This window comes from Suricata suricatta, chromosome 13 (assembly GCF_006229205.1).
Source record: "Suricata suricatta isolate VVHF042 chromosome 13, meerkat_22Aug2017_6uvM2_HiC, whole genome shotgun sequence".
NCBI classification, from domain to species: Eukaryota; Metazoa; Chordata; class Mammalia; order Carnivora; family Herpestidae; genus Suricata; species Suricata suricatta.
In genome coordinates, this window is record NC_043712.1 from 84,916,122 (window position 1) to 84,934,912 (window position 18,791).

General features: G+C 39.4%; 1 protein-coding gene across 4 annotated transcripts in view; it reads right to left on the reverse strand.

Moving 5' to 3' along the window:
- PLGRKT (plasminogen receptor with a C-terminal lysine) overlaps positions 1-18,136 on the reverse strand; it is a 42,709-nt gene extending 24,573 nt beyond the window's left edge. The window contains exons 1-3 of one of the 4 annotated variants that reach the window (XM_029920204.1): positions 18,051-18,136; positions 17,680-17,772; positions 15,787-15,873 (exon numbers count right to left, since the gene is read on the reverse strand). In XM_029920204.1, the coding sequence (XP_029776064.1) occupies positions 15,787-15,867 (81 nt within the window). In that variant the 5' untranslated portion in view covers positions 15,868-15,873; positions 17,680-17,772; positions 18,051-18,136. Of the gene's footprint in view, positions 1-929; positions 1,022-4,487; positions 4,597-15,786; positions 15,874-17,679; positions 17,773-18,050 lie in introns of those variants that run through there. The other 3 variants (XM_029920205.1, XM_029920207.1, XM_029920206.1) reach the window with 3 other exon arrangements.
- Between the last annotated feature and the right edge of the window lie 655 nt (positions 18,137-18,791).

Sequence of the window (18,791 nt, forward strand, 5' to 3'; positions counted from 1 at the left end):
CACTTCCTGTCTTCTCTCTGGTATCACTCTGGGTGACCTACTAACATTCTATCCCTTTTGGAGAGCTTCCAGAGAGTGGATCATCTGCAAAGCAGAGATGATGGGTACACCTATGATTAAATCCTCAGATTTTTCCTAGATCAGCTTACCGTCTCTGGCCACCTCCCCATGTCCTCCTTGAGGACTCATTAGTCAGAGAGAACTGAAAAGATCTTCCCAGAGTCTTTTAATAACCCCCTGACAGCACATGGAACTGTGGCGTTCCACAGTTCACCAAACAAAGGTGGGGTTTGTGACTTTGGAGCCAGGGAGATCCTGACTCTGACCTCAGGCTCCTTTGGTATTAGCTCTCTAATCTTAGACGTGGGACTCTGCATGGCAGTTACCTCAGCCCATCGAATGCAGCCATGACACACCTACCTTGCAGATCTGTTGAGAGACAGTGTGAAAAGGCAAGTCCGGGGTGTTGGAAATAAAATGTCGTGGTGGCATTCAAATCTACATGTATGCTGCCTTGCACATGTCATGTCAAATGGGAACATTTCAGGGGAAGACTTTTTAAATGTCTTTGAAATTAAAAAATGACTAAATCTTAAAAAAATGTTCTACTGACTACCATAATGCCTAATCGTCAGAAAATTATTACAAAGGAGATATTTTTTCTTTTGCCCTACTAGGTCTCCCCACCCTAGAGTAGCAGAATTGTTTAAGAACAACAAATGAAGAATATATAGCATATACCAGGAGCCAGAAAAATATTTGGCTGAACTTATGTCGGTCACCAAAAGACCCTGAAATTTGGTTCCAATGATTAAATGTTTGTGTGTATTTAAAGCATTCTTCAGTTATTCTACAATCATTGATTTAAGGCACCTTTATATGATGCAAGATGGTTTTGATTTGTGCTAAATCAAAGTAAGATTACTTACCTTTGAAGCATTTGCAATTTTTGACATTTGGTTATTCAGGGTGAAACAGAAAACAGCTAAGATGTCCAGAAGCATTACCCGGGGGGAAAAGGCTAAGATAAGATAACAGAAGGAAGTTATAACTAACTGCAACACTAATTTTATGTAGATGATCACAGTATTTTCTAGGAGGGCAGCACCCTTTGGTTTCATGTCAGAAAATTCCACAAAAGCAGTTTGTCACAGGTATTGAGCTATGTTGTTGGGCACAAAGATGATGTCACTCAGGCTGTTCCATAGAGTCTTTGGTCAGAAGCAGTGAGAAACTGTTGATTCAGCGCTGCTTCTCCCCATCACCCTGTGCTCAGCAGCACACTTTTCGGAGACTGTCCTCCAGAATCAAGGACAGGGTCTGTGGCCTTGGAGCAGAGGGAAGGTTGGCCTTAACTGTATTGAATCATGAGGAAAAAAGGGCAGCCCCACAGCTACCCTGGTGTGTTCATTTGTGTTCATGTTTTGTCCAGTCATCTGTCCTCAACCTGATAGTAGCCAAGACACTCTGAAGCTGGCCACTTAACTAGGTTGAGTAGAGAATCTGTGGGAAAGAGGTTTGGTTGGAAAAGTCTCACAGATAACTCAGTGCACCTTCCCCTTGCCTGCCGCTCCCAAGTGAAGGGGGTGGGGGCACGTTCCCGTCACTCAGTCCCACGCCAGTCTCCTTTGCTGCAAGGTTGCACAGCGGTGAGAAGTTGGCCTGGCCTGGGCGGCACTGGACTCCCCACCTAGAGTTCTGGCATCTGCACGAGGAGATCCATAGGGAAAGGCATTAAATCTCTTAGAACAATGCCGGGTACTAGGGTTTAATCAAAATGAGACTTAAGTAGTTTGTGCATTTTGGAACAAACCTCTCGATTTTTCAGTGCCTTTGTTTTTTCCTTTTTCCATTTATATTTTAGACATCGTGATAACAGTCATATAATCTCTCCTCAGGACTGCTCTCTTGGGATAGATTAAGTGACACTTGGCAGGTTGTTATAGATGCTAACAATAAAGGTGCTATCACAATTCTCAGTAATTGCTTAGGGCTGATATACTCCTATAGCTTGTCACTGACGGTAAGTCCCAGAAGAGTGTGTTATTTCCACAGCTTATCCTAAATTTTATCTTAAAACTTTTACCTGTACTGTGTAATTATAACATAGATATGCATAAGCCAAATTGTTTAAGGTTAACTTACATTCTCATATTGGTTAATGCCCTGTTTTGTGTATGTTTTATGAATGAATAATTGAAGCAGGGAGAGACAGATACGGTTATGTAAAAGTGCAAATTCTGTCATCAGACTCCCTGATTTAAGTCTTGGTTCTGTGACACACTAGCTGCATGACTGTAGACAAGCTCCACCTCTCTGGGAATGGGAATAATAACAGGATCTCTGTACTAGGTTCGTATGAAACAAAATAGGAGAATACACAAACTATACACACTAGTGGCCGGCATTTAACAAGCACTCAGTAAAGATTAGCAATTATTATTTTTTAAAAATTTATTCTTGAAAGATCAAGCGAGACAGAGAGCAAGCAGGAGGGACACAGAGAGGGAGACACAGAATCCGTAGCAGGCTCCAGGCTCTGAGCTGTCAGCACCGAGCCTGATGTGGGGCCCACACTCACGGACTGTGAGGTCATGACGCCTAACCAGCTGAGCCACCCAGGCACCCCTAGCAGTTATTATTAACATTAGTGATGTGATTATTAAAATAACTTTTGGATTAAAAAAAACTGTGCAACATTAAAATAACTCTGCCATTTTCATTTCCCCTTCTGGTGATGGTGGCCTGGAGGGAACAGTCTTTTCTTTTTCTCCTGCCATCTACCTTACAACAAGAAATAGCTGGTTTGAACAATGAGTATCTCATAATAATATGAAATAAATAAAAAAGACTTCTGTGTATTTCTTATACTTCCTGTTGATTATTTTATGGTTGCTGTGAGAGGCTTTAAAAACATAGCTCTAGCAGTTACATACTATTGCTATAAGATCTCAGTAAGGCAAGTGTAAATAATTCCAACTACTTTTTTGTAACTATGCCACTCAAAGCAGTTTCTTCAACAATTTAAAGGGATATTTCAACATTACTCTGACTTTTAGCTTAGCAACAAATGATGTATGCTTTTTCAGAGGGAATTGTAGATTAACAAAACTAACAATGTCCATTTTTTCTTATCTCTTATTTTCTTTTGATTCCATACAGTCTGTTACTAGTTTATAGTTTATACTCAAGCTTTCTTAATTGCTTTAACAAGCTGATAATTAGGACCAGACAACTCAAGGAATGAAGTAACTTCATTCTAATAATATTTAACCGTTTATTGATTTAAAGTAAATCAGTTCTTGGGGCATCTGGTGGCTCAGTCAGTTGAATATCCAACTCTTGATTTTGGTTCAGGTCATAATTTCAGGGCTGTGGGATCAAGCCCTGCTTGGGTTCCACATTGAGCATGGAACTTGCTTCATATTCGCTCTCGCTCTCGCTCTCTCTGTGTGTGTCTCTCCCTCTGCCCCTCACCCCCACTCATGCTCTCTCTCTAAAGTAAAATAAATAAAATATAGTAAAATCAGTTATTTCTGAAAAGGTTCCAAAAAGAATGTATTTCTATTTTAAAGACTGCTAAGATTGGCAATAACAAAAAGCCTAATCAAATACAAGCCTATGCCTTCATGGAAATGAACATGAAAAGCTGAATTGTAATAACTGTATTTAGACATCTGGTGATTTGGGAAGGAAAGAATCTTATATTTACTGAAATGCATTCTCTTTCAACTGGCAAATGCATTTACTGAAATGCATTCTCTTTCAAATTGCTAAGTCTACTTCTGTAGAAATAACCGTCTTCCTAGCCTAGCTTTCTAGCTAGTGATGCTGTTTTTATTATTAACATTAGGTTTCACATACACCCCTTTCTTAAGAACTGTGAACACTAATTATAATGTATCTTCGTTAGTTGAATTTTTCAAAACTTTTGAAAGGCCTGATGAGCAAGAATTTTTGATGTAGTGGCTGAGGTTTATTACATTCTTGGGAAGTAAGAACATGCAATCCATATTTACTTGCTGATCAATTGGGAGGGGAAGATGGAGAGAAAGTAGAGGCGGCAAAATATATGTGTGAGTTTTTCAACATAGTCAATGAGGGAGAAAAATGAATGGTTCAGATGTGTGGAAATGAAGGAAGAGGGGGAAAATAATTGGAAAAAATATAACTGAATGAAACTTCTCGATATGAGGACTCTTTCATAAGTGTTTTAAAAAGTAACTTTTCATTTACAAAAAAGAACCACACCTGACACTGTAAACAAAATTCACCATCAGTTCCCTCTAACACTGACTTAAACATGCCTGTTTTTTTAATCAACTCTCTTTTTGCCTGAGATGGAGCCTAGAGTTGAACTCTTTGCAAACCACAATGTGATATGTTGCTGGTTCAGAGGGCAGAGGTCAAGGGCAGACTTTTATTAAGGTTTGGGTGAAATTACTTATGTAAGCTACAAAAACATGTGACTGAAAAATGAATCTTACCTGATTAGGTGATCATTACTCTGAGGCATGATATGAATTTGTTTCCAACAACTGGCAAGAGAGCTGCACAGGCAGTTACTTAATCCAGAAGTCATTGGAAGTTTGGTCAGCAGTTCTAACCACCTCTCTGTAGATCCCTCCACAGAAACATGGAGCAATTTCATTAGAAAGTAAGGGCAGCAATCATTAGGAAATAAAAAAGGATGGATGAGGGAGCAGAAAATAATGTAGAAGAAGCTGAGAGGAGAACATTATATTTAGGAACATCGTTAGAACAGTCACATTTCTTTGTGTAATAATCTCTATTCACTGCCTCACACTGCATTTTCCTTGGTTCTTCTGCAGTACGATTTGGAAGCCCATCTCTTGGAATAGGCACGAAGGACCAAATGGAGATGTGGTTTCTTATTCCTAATTTTTATGGTTCTCATTTTCCAAAAAAATCCTCATGTACACATTGATTCTCCCCAAAAGTGGATTTTTTATGTGGTCACATATTAAGAAATGCAGTAGGGCTGTATTCCTTCAGTCATACTTTATAATTCTATTTTTTTTAATTTTTATTTTTGAGAGAGAGAGAGAGAGAGAGACAGCATGAGTAGGGGAGGGTTAGAGAGAGAGAGGGAGACACAGAATCCGGACATAGGTTCCAGGCTCTGAGCTAGCTATCAGCACAGAGCCCAAAGCGGGGCTCGAACCCACGAAACCATGAGATCATGTCCTGAGCTGAAGCCAGACATTCAACCAACTGAGCCATCCAGGCGCCCCTCATACTTTATAATTCTAAATGAATCTATCTCTGTGGTTTATGAATACTAACAGCAAGACCAAAAAATGTATTTAAATAAAACATTTTCACATATGAAAGGCTATTTTAATTTTTACATTTAAAGTCTCTGAACATCTAAAGGGCATTTAAAAATATTAAATGAAGAACTTTTTAGGAAGGACAGAAACCTAGCAGAAAAATGCTTTTGCACTCTGGGTAATCCCTACTGGCAGACTGTGTAGAAATAGGTATTATTTTATTGCATTTATATAATAATAGGTCTCACTGTAACAGAAGCCAATTTGGATAAATTTAAAGCTACAACAAATTTGTCACAGCTATAGGAAACTAATGTAGTGCCTATACATCATTTGAATAAATATTATTATCCACACAATGGAGTACTGTGCAACTGTTAAGGAAAATGAGGAAAATCTCTATGAACAGCTTTGGGGTGATATACTATTAAATGTATAGGCAAGGTATAAAAGGGTATCATTGGTACAATACCCTTCATGTAAGAAGGAGACCAAAGAATATATACATGTATCAGTTTATTGTGCAAAAGAAATGGAATAAGGATAATTGAAGAGTAGAGAAATTTATCCCCTCACCCTATAACTAATTAAAATCAACCAGAATGTAGAGAGGATATAAAGTATAAGTATTACAAATGAATAACCTAACCATCCTTAAGGAGCCCAGGAAAAACTAACCCAATTCATAGGAAAACAGTATTTTGAATGGATATTGTAAAGGGGAAAAGAACAAATAATGTACTTTAGTTAGTGGATCTGTTTCTCATTGGGGTATATATTGGCAATTTTAGAATTATTTTATGTGTCTACTAGGAGTGAAGTGAATATATTATGGAAAATAAGAGCCAGGTTTCTCTCTGTCTGATAAAGGACATATGAAGATAGGGAAAGACTAGAATGAGGCATCATACTGGACTGATCAGAGCTACCAGCATGAACTCCTGGTGTGTGCATGGGTTAGTATATGTATGTGTCTTGGCTGAATGGATCTAGGAACAATGGCCATAGCAACAAGCACATCTAGAGTCCAGGTCTTGATTTCTAAGTTCTATTCTCCAATAAGAGGAATCAGGACTCTTTGAGTAAGTGATTAATTCCAGACCTGGGACAGGGGCGGTATATATGGAATATCTTTTGATCAAAGAAAATAAACAAATATTCAAAAAAATTCGGGTATGTCAAAAGGATATAGAAGCCAACTGGAAGGAGTTGTCAATTAAGTCACAACAATAGTTTAAATAATGATGGTACTAGATTATAATCCATAGGATAAAATGTCCATGAGACCATATTGCTATAAATAATTGAGATGAATAAAGAACAGCTTTTCCAATGAACAAATAGAGATGGAATAAAGAAGATACAAAAATCACCATTAGGCAGACACTACAGTAATAACCGTTGCATGCAAGATCTCACCAGTGGGCGCTAAAGTCAGTGGGGGAGCAGCAAGATATTAACTGAGTCTCAAAGTACCTCCCCAAAAGTATTTATCAATTAGAAAACAAAAAAATAGTAACTTTACAGTGGAGAGACCTGGTAGGCACCCCCTTAACCAAGTGACCAAGGTTAACATTACCAGCAATAAGACCTATTGACATCAGGTATCCTCTGATACGGTCAATGAGAAAGACACAACAGCATTTTGTGGTGAAAGAATAATAGCAAAAAGTGCACAACCTCGATCTAATTGTCGGAAAACACCAAAGAACCCAAAGTAAAACAAATTCTTCTAAATAATTGACCAGTACTTATCAAAATACATATCATGAAAGCCAAAGAAAGAAGGAAGAACTGTCACAGATTGGAAGAGACTAAGGAGACACAATAGTTAAATGCCTTGTGAGATCTTAGATTGGATCCTGGAACAGAAAAGGGACATTAGAAGAAAAATCGTTGAAATATCAAAAAGATCAGTGGTTTAGTTCATTTTATTGTGCTTATGTTAATTTCTTGGTTCTGATCATTGTACTTTGATATTATAAATTGTTCATATTAAGAGGAAGCTAATATACAAAGGGTATCTACAAACTCTGTATTAGTTTTGATTTTTCTGCAAATCTAAAATTATTTTATTTTTATTTTTTTAAGTCTTATTCTTTTTTTAATGTTTATTTAAAAAAATTTTTTAAGTATTTATATTTGAGAGAGAGAGAGAGAGACAGAACATGTGCAGAGGAGAGGCAGAGAGAGGGAGACAGAGAATCCAGAATCTGACAGCTCAGAGCCTGAGGCAGGGCTCAAAACCATGAACTGTAAGATCATGACCTGAGCCGAAGGCAGATGCTTAACCGACTGAGCCACCTGAGTACCCCTTATTTATTTATTTTTAAAGGTTTATTCATTTTTTTGAGAGGGAGAGAGAGAGAGGAAAAAGAGCAATGAGCACGAGTCGGGGAGGAACAGAGAGAGGGAGAGGGAGAAAGAATCCCAAGCAGGTTCCGCACTCTTAGCACAGAGCCTGATTCAGGACTTGAACTCATGAACCCTGAAATCATAACCTGAACTGAAATCAAGAGTCATATGCTTAGCCAACTGAGCCACCCAGGCACCCCTAAAATTATTTTAAACTAAAACATTTATTAAAATGTGGTTTCACCATTGTTTTGTACTTCTTCGTAAGTCTATTGAAGAATAGTACCACTTTGAATTGTCCCCCTTATGTTACCTATTAACAGTGTTTATAAGGGACACTTTTTTCTCTCTTATAAATTCTCCTCCCCTGCTGCCCCATGTTCTTAATTATCTTAAGGAAGAAAATGAAGTAGAAGCAGGACACATACAGGAAGTCTAAAGATTTTAACAGCAAGCCTGTATTAAATTATTTTTAGAGTAAGGTAGGGTAAGAGGGAGAAACAATATGTATTATGAAGATTTATAGAGAAAACAAAATTATTAAAGCTATGATACCATTTTTAATTAATAATTTTGTGTCCCAGACTCTGTATATATTGGGCATTCAGAACATGCTTTACTGAGTTAATAAATGACCACCCTTGTTCAAGCAATGAAGAACTAAAAATGAATTAAAACTCATTCTGATCAGATTTATGAAAGTAGAAGTACAGTTGAGAGAAGCAAAGAAAAAGAAAAGGTTTCTGACAGTCTGTAACTGGATTCATTGGTCTCATTTAAGTTTGTGAGCAAACCTAAAACCATTGTGTACCCTTTAGAGAGCTGACTGAAGGGTCCTGGACCCAATGTCAGCATGGAAGGACTAGACCGCATATGACCAGCTTGGTGGCTTGACCTTTCTTTGTCACTTGTTTTCTTTTGTAGAATTAAGTGCCTGTGGCACCAGGGACCTCATTGTTTCACTTTCATTTCCTACCCTTCCTGAATATGGACAGGATATAGGAAATCATAAGTATTTTCATTAACTCCTCTAAGTGATTTTATTAAGTGACTAATATTTTTCCCCACATTTAAAGAGATTTGCTGAACATTTTTAGCAACCCCTTTAAAAGTCACTCTATTCTTTGTATTTACCCATTCCTTCATAATGTAGTTAGATTAACTTATTTCTATCCATTTCAACTTTAGTAGAAAAAGAAAATAGCAGGTTGTCACCATCTTGAACTTCAGGTACTTGGAGACCACTAAAAGGCCAAGATGCTCTTTTTAGAGGGCCTGAATCCTGATGAACAGATTTGTCATCTGAGTCAGTTACAGATTTAGTATGTGACTACTAATCTTAACTGTGCAGTGCCTAACTTCTTTATGTTCATAAAGAATGAGCCTCATGGTGAGCTAACTGGATATCTACATGCCAAAGTGTAAACTTGAACCCTTACCTCACACCGTATAAAAAATTAACCCAAAATGGGTCAAAAACCTAAATGTAAAAGCCTAAGCTATAAAACTCTTAGAAGAAAACATAGAAATAAATCTTTATGATTTTGGCTTTGGCAATGGTTTCTCAGATATGACACCTAAAGTATAAGCAACAAAAGTAAAAATAAATTGGATTTCATAAAAATTAAAAACTTGTATTCATTAAAGAATACTGTCAAGAGACTAAAAAGACAATGAGAGAAAATGTTTGTAAATCTTACGTTTGGTAGTGATCTAGTGTCCATCATGTATAAGCAACTCCTGCAGCTCAAAACCAAAACCAACCCAATTTAAAAATGAGCAAAGAATTAGAATAGACATTTCTCCAAAGAAAATATAGAAATGGCCAAAAAGTCCGTGAAAAAAATATTATTAGTTACTAGGAAATTTCAAATCAAAACCATAATGAGAAACAACTTCAAACCCACTAGAATGGGTAGAATTTTACAAAGAGAAAAAGGAAGATAACAAGTATTAGCAAGGAAATGGGTAACTAGCAACCCTCACACCTTTGGGTAAGAATGTAAAATGATTCACCCACCAAGGGAAACATTTTTGTGGTTCCTCAAGAAGTTAAATATAAAATTGAGTGATTCCATTCCTAGGTATATACTCAAAAGAGTTGAAAAGCAAGTGTTCAAACAAAAAGTTGTATAAGAATTTTCATAGCAGCATTATTCACAACAGCAGTAGAAATCTTAATGTCTGTAAACTGATGAGTGGATAAACAAAATGTGGTGTATCTACACAATGGAATGTTGTTTAGCCACAAGTGGGAATAAAGTTCTGACTGATTATACAACATAGAGGGAACTTGGAAAGATTATGTTAAGTGAAATAAGCCAGACACAAAGATAATATTGCAGGATTCCATGTATATGAATGAAAGGTCCAGAACAGGCAAATCTGTACCAACAGAAAGCACGTTAGTGGTTGCCAGGGATCGGAGGGTAATGGGGAGTGACTGCTTAATGGGCATGGGATTTCCTTTTGATAAAAATGTCATGAAATTCTATTGTAGTCATGGTCACACAACACTGTAAATGTCACTGAGTTGTGCACTTTAAAATGATGAATTTTAGGGGTGCCTGAGTGGCTCAGTTGGTTAAGCATTGGGCTTCGGCTTAGGTCATGATCTCAGGGATCATGCGTTTGAGCCCCACATTGGGCTCTGTGCTGATGGCTCAGAGCCTGCAGTCTGCTTGGGATTCTGTGTCTCCCTCTTTCTCTGCCCCTCCCCCACTTGTGCTCTGTCTCTGCCTGTGTGTGTGTCCCTCTCTCAAAAATAAAATAAAAACATTTAAAACTTTTATAAAATGATGAATTTTATATTATTTGTGTTTTACCAAAACAAAAATAAATTTCAGAAGAATCATCATGAGTGAGGGACACAGGGAGGCTAAGAGCAGGTAGCGGGGATGGGGCCTGTGCAGCACTGAGCTTCAGAGGGATAAGTTGAAGAGAGCCATAAATCTGGGTGCCCCCACTGCTGGCGAGCTTGTGTTGACATGGTGGTCTTTTAGGGCTTTTCCTGGTCACTTCTGGTTCTGGAACCATCTCGCACTTGCTTGTCCTTCCACAGTGTCAGTGCTTTCCTCCCTCTTCACCCCTACTTTACATTTTGGGTTCCTCTTTGCCACAGGACTCTTTACAAAGCAGGCTCTTGTTTTCCTCAGAACATTTAAGCCCTACTTATTTCAAGAAGCCAGTACAGCTTTCGTCTCAACAAAACAAAACAAAAAACAGATGAGAGTGCATAAGAATGGCAAGTTGTTGGGAGTTATAGGAGTTTAGGCAATTTCTGAAAGTTCTGCTAATACTTATTTGCTGTTCCAATTTTTATATATTTGAAAAGGCATATATTGAGTATACACTATATTTTATGTTGTAGAAATAATCCTATCAGAGTCTATGCTGCTATATAGACAAATTACTACAAACGTAGTAGCTTAAAACAACACAGATTACTGTCTTATACTTCTGGACATCAGAAGTTGGACACAGGTTTGAATGGGCTAAAATCAAGGTGTCTGCAAGACTCTCCTTTCCGAGAGTCTAGGGGCCAATCTGTTTCCTAGCATTTTCCAGTTTCTCCAGGCACCTGCATTCCTTGGCTGGGGGTTCCCTTCCTCCATCTTGCAATCCAGCAACAACATCACGTCTCTCTCTCTCTTTCTCTCTAAGGTATGATTATAGTGATTCAATAATTCTGTGCATTCTTCAGTGTTCATGTAAGTGTTCTTAATGCCCTTCACCTGTTTCACTCCTCCCTACCCTGCCTTCCCTCTGTTTGCCCTCAGTTCTCTATAGTTAAGAGTCTGGTTTTTTTCTATTTTTTTCTTTGCTCACTTGTTTCGTATCTTAAATTCCACATCTCTCTCTTTTGTCCGCACCTTTCCACTTTTAAGAATTTGTGTGTTTAGATTGGGTACACATGGATCATCAGAGATAATTTTCCCATCTCAAAGTCTGTTCCCTTAATCATATCTGCAAGGTCCATTTTTTCTACAAGGTAATACATTCACAGTTCTAGAGATTACTGTGTGGACATCTTTAGGGGGCCAATGTTCTGCTTACCACATACATACACATAAACATCTGGTTATTTGCAGCATAACTCACCCTCTCCCCACTAAATTAGATGAGAAGTGCCTTGAATATAGCACTCATACCTTACGCATTTCTGGTTTCTGATTAGCATATAGCATATTGTTTTATACATATTAAATAACTATATATATTTTTTTGGCTTATAACTATACCTCATTTCTTTAACACCAAACTAACAATAGACATACAGTCACGTATTTCTTAAATCTTTAGTTTGTTGCGTAGTCACAGTAAATGGTGGATAAACTATCTGGCTTATCTTTACATGAACCATAACTGCTTTGCCTACATAGCTCTAGAGCCCAGCAAGGACCTAGGGAATTTTCCCTCATTCTTTCTGCTTTCCACTTCCAGTTTCCATTCTGTTATATAATATCAAAGTGCTTTTCTGGTCACTCAAGTGATATAAAATTAGGTATGCCATCTAATGGCGTTTTGAAGAAAGTATTCATTTTTCTCTGAATGATACTTCATTTACTGAGTATAATCAGCATCCTGAGTAAGAGAGGCTAAACAAAACAATGGGAACCTGAAGTTTGCTGATGATCTGAAAACAGGATTCTATCTAGTAGTATAAATCCTAGCTCAACTTGAACCAGTGTTGTAATAAAGAGAAAACTTCCTGATTTGAAATTTTTTATAATAATTTCTTATTAATCAGACTCTAGTGACTGATTTAATTTCCTGATCAGCTTACTTAAATTGAAAACTATTTGGTTCCATCTCAAATATGCATTGTATTAAATCCCTGCCAATTATTGATTATAATTATGTAGCATCATAGAAAATGGAAGGTTAAAGGCCTCAAACTTGACTGTGCATTACAGTCTCCTGGAGAGCTTAGAACAGTGACAGCATGCCTGGCCATGAAAACATCTGATTGGTCTGGGGTGGGACCTGAATACCCAAAGCCCCTGACTGAGTAGAATGTACAGCCAGTTAAGAACCTGGGCACTGCTAGGAGATGTAGCTGAATCTCTAATTCTGGTCCTTTTCCCTGAATGAAAAAAAAAACCCAATAATATGGAATTATTGAGTTATGATTTATCTTTTTTTAACCAAAAAAATATAGCACTAAGAAAATACCACTAAAGTATTCTAGTCATTAGGCTATTCTTGAATAGAAGTTTTGCTTTATTTCTTCTCTGCCGCTTTTATTGAGAGCCATCAAATAGGAAAAGAGCCGAAAGACATGCCATCATGGGCTAAAGGCATTAATACGTATGATTATGTGGCCCGTTTCTTGCATTTTATGAGTCCTGCCCAGTCCCAGGGACTGTGGGGTATGAGGCCAATTCCAGACCAGCTTTAGCTGTTTGGGCTGGCTCAACATGTAGGATGCAACCTACAGGGAGCTTCAGGTGTAATGTGGTAACAAAATTCTTCAATATAGTAATGGGCTCATTGGTGCTCATTTTATTATGCTTCATAACTTACAAATATATTCTCTAGAATGTATCATGTTTTGTAATTTTTTTTCAATAAAAGAATAGTTATGAACCCCAAGAAACATGTTAGAAGTTTAATTCCTTTAAATAGGGAACATTTGAGGACCCAACGAATCTTCCAAAATTTCTACAGATCATGTTTCTCTCTAGCCTGTCCCAGTTAAGATCAGAACTCAAGTAGCTTTAAGGTTAGAAAGCTGTTTTAACAGTGTTGATATACATTCTTTTTTATTTTTTATGTTTTTTTATTTTTGAGAGAGAGAGCATGCGAGAGCAAACACACAAGTTGGGGAGGGGCAGAGAGAGGGGGAGACACAGAATCCCAAGTAGGCTCCAGGCTCTTAACTGTCAGCACAGAGCCTGACATGGGGCTCGAACTCATGATCTGTGAGGTCAAGACCTGAGGTAAAGTTGGATGCTTAACCGACTGAGCCACTCAGGCACCCATAAAATAATTGTTTTAATGTTTATTTTTGAGAGAGAAAAAGAGAGACAAGAGAGTGGGGGGGGGGGGGTTGCAGAGAGAGATGAAGACACAGAATCTGAAACAGGCTCCAGGCTCTGAGCTGTCAGCACAGAGCTTGACACAGGGTTTGAACCCACAAACCGTGAGATCATGACCTGAGCTGAAGTTGGACACTTAACTGAGCCATCCAGGCACTGCTGATTTACATTCTTTTTATCATCCTTCCTTGAAATTAGAAGATAAATAATAAAATATATCCTGATCAACAAAGAAAAACTAATCATTCTATACAAATTCATGCTGGGAGAATCAAACTGCACAGGCCATGAGCATTCCTCTACTTTTTGCTGGGTTGGCCAAGGATATAGGCTCTGACTGTTCTTTACATTGGCCATTTCTCAGGGTTGTGTTTGCAGTGAGCAACTTGAAAGATGAAGTGACATGTCTTACCTAAGAGCAGCCTTGCTGACCAATCACAATGAAAGTGACAGATGCCACAGCTCAGTGTTCCTCAGCTGTGTCCCAAACCCACTGTACCCACCTCAGCGTCCAGTTAAACCTATCTGCACTTCCTCTTGAGATGTGAAGGGCACAGCAAATGCTCATGCCAGGCTCAAGCTCCTGTTGCTTACTGTGCGATGAGTGATGAAGTCCTCTGTCTCTGATGTAAGTGTCCCCTGTATTCTGCCAGCGTCCAGGAAATAGTCAGGCTAATTTGTGATCTTGCAAATAGGGTAAAATCCCACACCCTTCACATAACCTGACTTCATGGGAATGATGGGAAATCTATAGTTTGCAAAGATCTTGGGCAAAAGACTCTCTGTGTATGTGACATTCTTGGCTGGTGTGTATGCCTCATGTTTGGTCTCCACTAGGTCACTTTTCTCTGTTATAATAATCCAGTTCCCATTCTTTAAATTGTCCCATTCCCCCAAAAGAAATCATTGTCCTGCACAGGACACACATAGCAATAATAGCAGCAACAACAAATACTTATAAAGTGAAAGGCACTGTTCTAAAGACTTGAGGCATTGTTCTATCTACTCTCTATATACTACCATCATTACTTCTCAAAGCAGTCCTCTGAAAGGGATACTGTTACCTCTAGTCTATAGACTAGGAGGCTGAGGCACAAGTCATACGGTTAGGGGTAGAGATGGGATTCAAACCCAGGTGTCCTGGCTTTCGTCCTCACTTTTAACCACTCACCATACTGCCCTAGGGCCATAATGAACTGCAGAAACCAAGAGATCTTTGTTTGAAACCTTAGGAAAATAATTTCAGCCAAACTTTTAACACTTGATTTTGACATGCAATATTTCATAATACTTTCTGACAACTTATATCAAGCAATTAGACAATCTTCTAATTTGCTTTGATCTTTTCTATCAGCCTATGTATAAATTCAGTGTCAAGTTTTCACAGTGTATATTAATTTCCTATTGTCGCTATAACAACGTTGAAGCTTAAAACAATGTGAATTTCTTATCTTAGAGTTCTGGAGTCAGAAATCCCAAGTGGGCTGTGGGACTGTGTTCCTTCTGGGCTCTAGGAAAGAATATGCATCCTTGCCTTTTCCAGCTTCTAGAGGCTTCCCGAATTCCTTCCTTGGCCCTTCACTGTATCTTCAAAGCCAGAAGTGTAGCATCTTCAAATCTTTTCTGTCTCTCTCTCTCTGACTTTGACCCTCTGTCCGCTCTATATCCCTTATAAGGACCTTTGTGATGACATTGAGCCCATCCAGATAATCCAGGATAATCCAGGAGCTTCCTTAGCTCAAACTCCTTGACTTAATCACCTATCAAAGTCCCTTTTGCCACATAAGGCACCGTATTCACACAGGGGATTAGGATGCAGATATTTAGTGAGGAGAGGGGCATCATTCTGCCTACCCCATACTCTCAGCAGTTCTGTCTTCTTTTGGTATGGAAATTTTTATACTAGTATCTAGATTGGAGATTTAAACGTACCCATTCACCAGATAAATTAATAATGCATTTCATCTTGGCTCTGAGGATGGAGGCTTAAGAGTATTTTACCTTTTGGGGTCAAAGAGAACAATACTGGTGGAGTACATGTTATAGAAACTTTAACCACTGTAACGACATAAAAGCTTAATTATTTGAAAATGTACCTGGAGTCGAGCATTCATAAGCATAAACTCCTGTTGCTTTTTCATGTTTTCATTCATAGATTTTGAGAATATAAACCCCATCTTGACCTAAAATGTGAAAAAAAACAATGAGGCTTAATATGACATATTCTACATGCATCGTCATATGCTCTGCTTTGGGCTACCATATACCTTCTACCATAAACAATGTAAAAAAAAAAAAGATGAATTCTGAGCTAGGAACACAGTGTGGATTGCAGTCCTTTCTTCTAACTAGCTGTCTGACCTTGGGCATTCATAACCAGCATGGACATTTGCTCGCCTAAGACCAGCTGACTGAACGTCGATGATTTCCAGAATCTCCTCCTGTTCTATAGGTATACAGCTCCATGTTTCCTGATTTTGCTTCCCCCTGTAAATCCTCAAGAACTGAATACTTAAAAACAAACAAATGAAAAGATCACTCTCTTTTTTGTGAGGAACAGGGAGGATACCATCCCTCTCTTACTTTCTGTACAACTGGATGACAGAAACTTTGTTTCTGAGAAGGGGTGATTCAGGAGATACACTGAGGACACCTTGAGGACATGCTCCTTGCATTTGTGCTTAGGAAGTGTTAGTGTCTCCAGGTCACTATGGCTGCACTCGCCCTGTGATCCCTGGCCCTCTCCTGTGTGCCTCCATTGTGTCACCCACTGATGGTACCCTTGGCCGTCCTCTTCTGGCTCCGCCTGTCTTATCTTCAGCTTCTACTGAAGGTCTTAAGAGGGGAAGAACATAACAATACTTAAATGTCCTGGGCAAAGCAATTTTTTAAATGAAAACATGGTATTGCCTGTCTTATTTATCTTACTTAAGAAGTTCTTAAGTGGGCTGTCACTTTTAGGGGACAAAAATTTCAATTTTTTGTTCTTAATCCAATTGGGTAAGTACAGAAAGCCTTCAGTTAGTTATTAATTTTACTTTCAAGAGATTGAAAAAACTCAGGAGAGTTACAACTGCTCTCTCCTCAGTAATATTGCTGATTCTCTTTGGTAGGCTGCTGAGTGGGTTGTGAACCTCACATCAGTCTGGCCAGCCTCAGTGCTTTCCAACGGATCCACACTCTCCTGTAGGCAACCTAGCAGAGCTTCTGGGTTTTCATAGCTTATCATGGAATAGTGGGTTCTGGCTAGCTGGGGAGAAGATGCCGGGGGACGGAGGGCACTCTGCACCAGGTTGGTAGAATGGTTATCTTCGCTAGCTAGCTTCCAGGTGAGCGGGCACTCCAAGCCAGACTTCAGTGGCTTCCTTGATTCTTGCCAAAGATTCATTCTTGATTTACAGGGACCTCGGAGCCAGAGTCAGCCTTGATGCTGGTACAGGAGGCTGAACAACTCACTGTAGAGAAGAAGCAGGTCCTGAGGTTCCCTCCCCCTCTGCCGCTGCCCCACTCCATCCTCTGTCCAGAGAGTTAGAGGCCACCCACTGAGGCTAGGGAGATCTAACGGAAGTTCTCTCCTTTCTCTAGACTTTGGCACCCCAAGTCAGTTGTCTGAAACAGCAGACCAGAACTTGCTTGAAGGAAGTGCAATATATTATCCATCTTGGAATTCCCCATGATGTCTTTTTCCATAAATGTTTGCATAGAACACTAGTGATACAAGGGAAAACTAGCTTAGGTCACTTTCCTTTGTTGTTTTTTGATGAGTAGATGATTGAGTATTTACATATGCTACAAATATTCATGAAGAAAACAGCTGCCCTCTAATCCCATTCCTACATGCACACTCACACCCTGTAAATCACAGAACTTTGTCGCTTACAGTGCCCCTGTTTACAAGGGGGCAGGATCTCTCCTAAAGTGGAGAGACAGTCCTCACATCAGCCATCTAGAGAGGTGAAACTATCTGGAAGGTTAGGGTATAGACTTACCTGTCCTGGGCCTCAGTTTCTTGCTCACTCCCAAGGGTAAAGGTAGAATCCAAGCAGGATGAAGGTCCCTGTGGTCCCCAAGGGAAACCACATCTGAAAATAAGTGTACCACACCTTGTGAACTATGCCCTGGAGTTCAGTACCTTCAACCTCCCTCTCCATTCCCAACCTAACAAAGCCATTTTCCAAAGTCTAAGTGATTCCTTAGGGTGTCCAGAATACCCTCAGCACCTCTCATTTACAAAATATTTATCAGAAAATAAGCAAGAATCAGCTTGCAATCGGGATAACTTTGAATTCACTCAATTGAGTAAGGTAAGTTTTTCAAAAATTACAACTTTATCACTGGTGACAAATACCTTACTACTTACAGCTTAGATACCCGTGTGTCTCAGGGGGCTGAGAATGCTGATTTGGGTCCCTTCTGCCCTCATTTTTCCTCTGATTACTCCTAAAATCTTAGAAAGGTTCTTCAAGGCCACAGGTCCTCAGCTGTGCTGTCGTTTAGGATGGGCAGGGGTATTTCCGAGGAGTGTAGGCGTGGGCTGCAAGTGCCGGGCAGCCTTACTCCTGTCACCCCTGGGAACTATGATTGGATTTTACTTATTGGAAAACACACACACACCCCAGAATTTCATGACCCATGTGTGACCTCTTCTTATCCAAATGTCTGTGCTGATTCATTTCCTGATCAAATGACACATTACCTACATTTAAGACTGGTGGCATAATTACAATAATTTCCAGTACGTTTTTGCAGCCCTTTCAAATTAGGTCACCTCCCCCCTGCAAATTCCTGCTCAGAACCCACAGCTTCCGGGAGGTTTTCCCTGTGGTAACTCCACCCGCTGTAACTTGGGTATTTCCCGCAGTGGTATGCGGATTTTATGCGGATAGTGCTCTGCCTACTTTCCCAGCTCGGTTACATCGATTCAGGGGAAGCCAGGGTTCCTTGTGAGGAAAACCGGCTCTTCCGAAATGAGGCTGGGAATAGACGAGAGGACGAGCCACCCCGGGGTGCTCCCAACGAGTGGGCGCCGCGCGGCCCGGCAAGCCCGGGGCCCCGGAGCTCGTCGCGGGCAGAGACGGCCACGCGGACCCGCCCCCCCCCC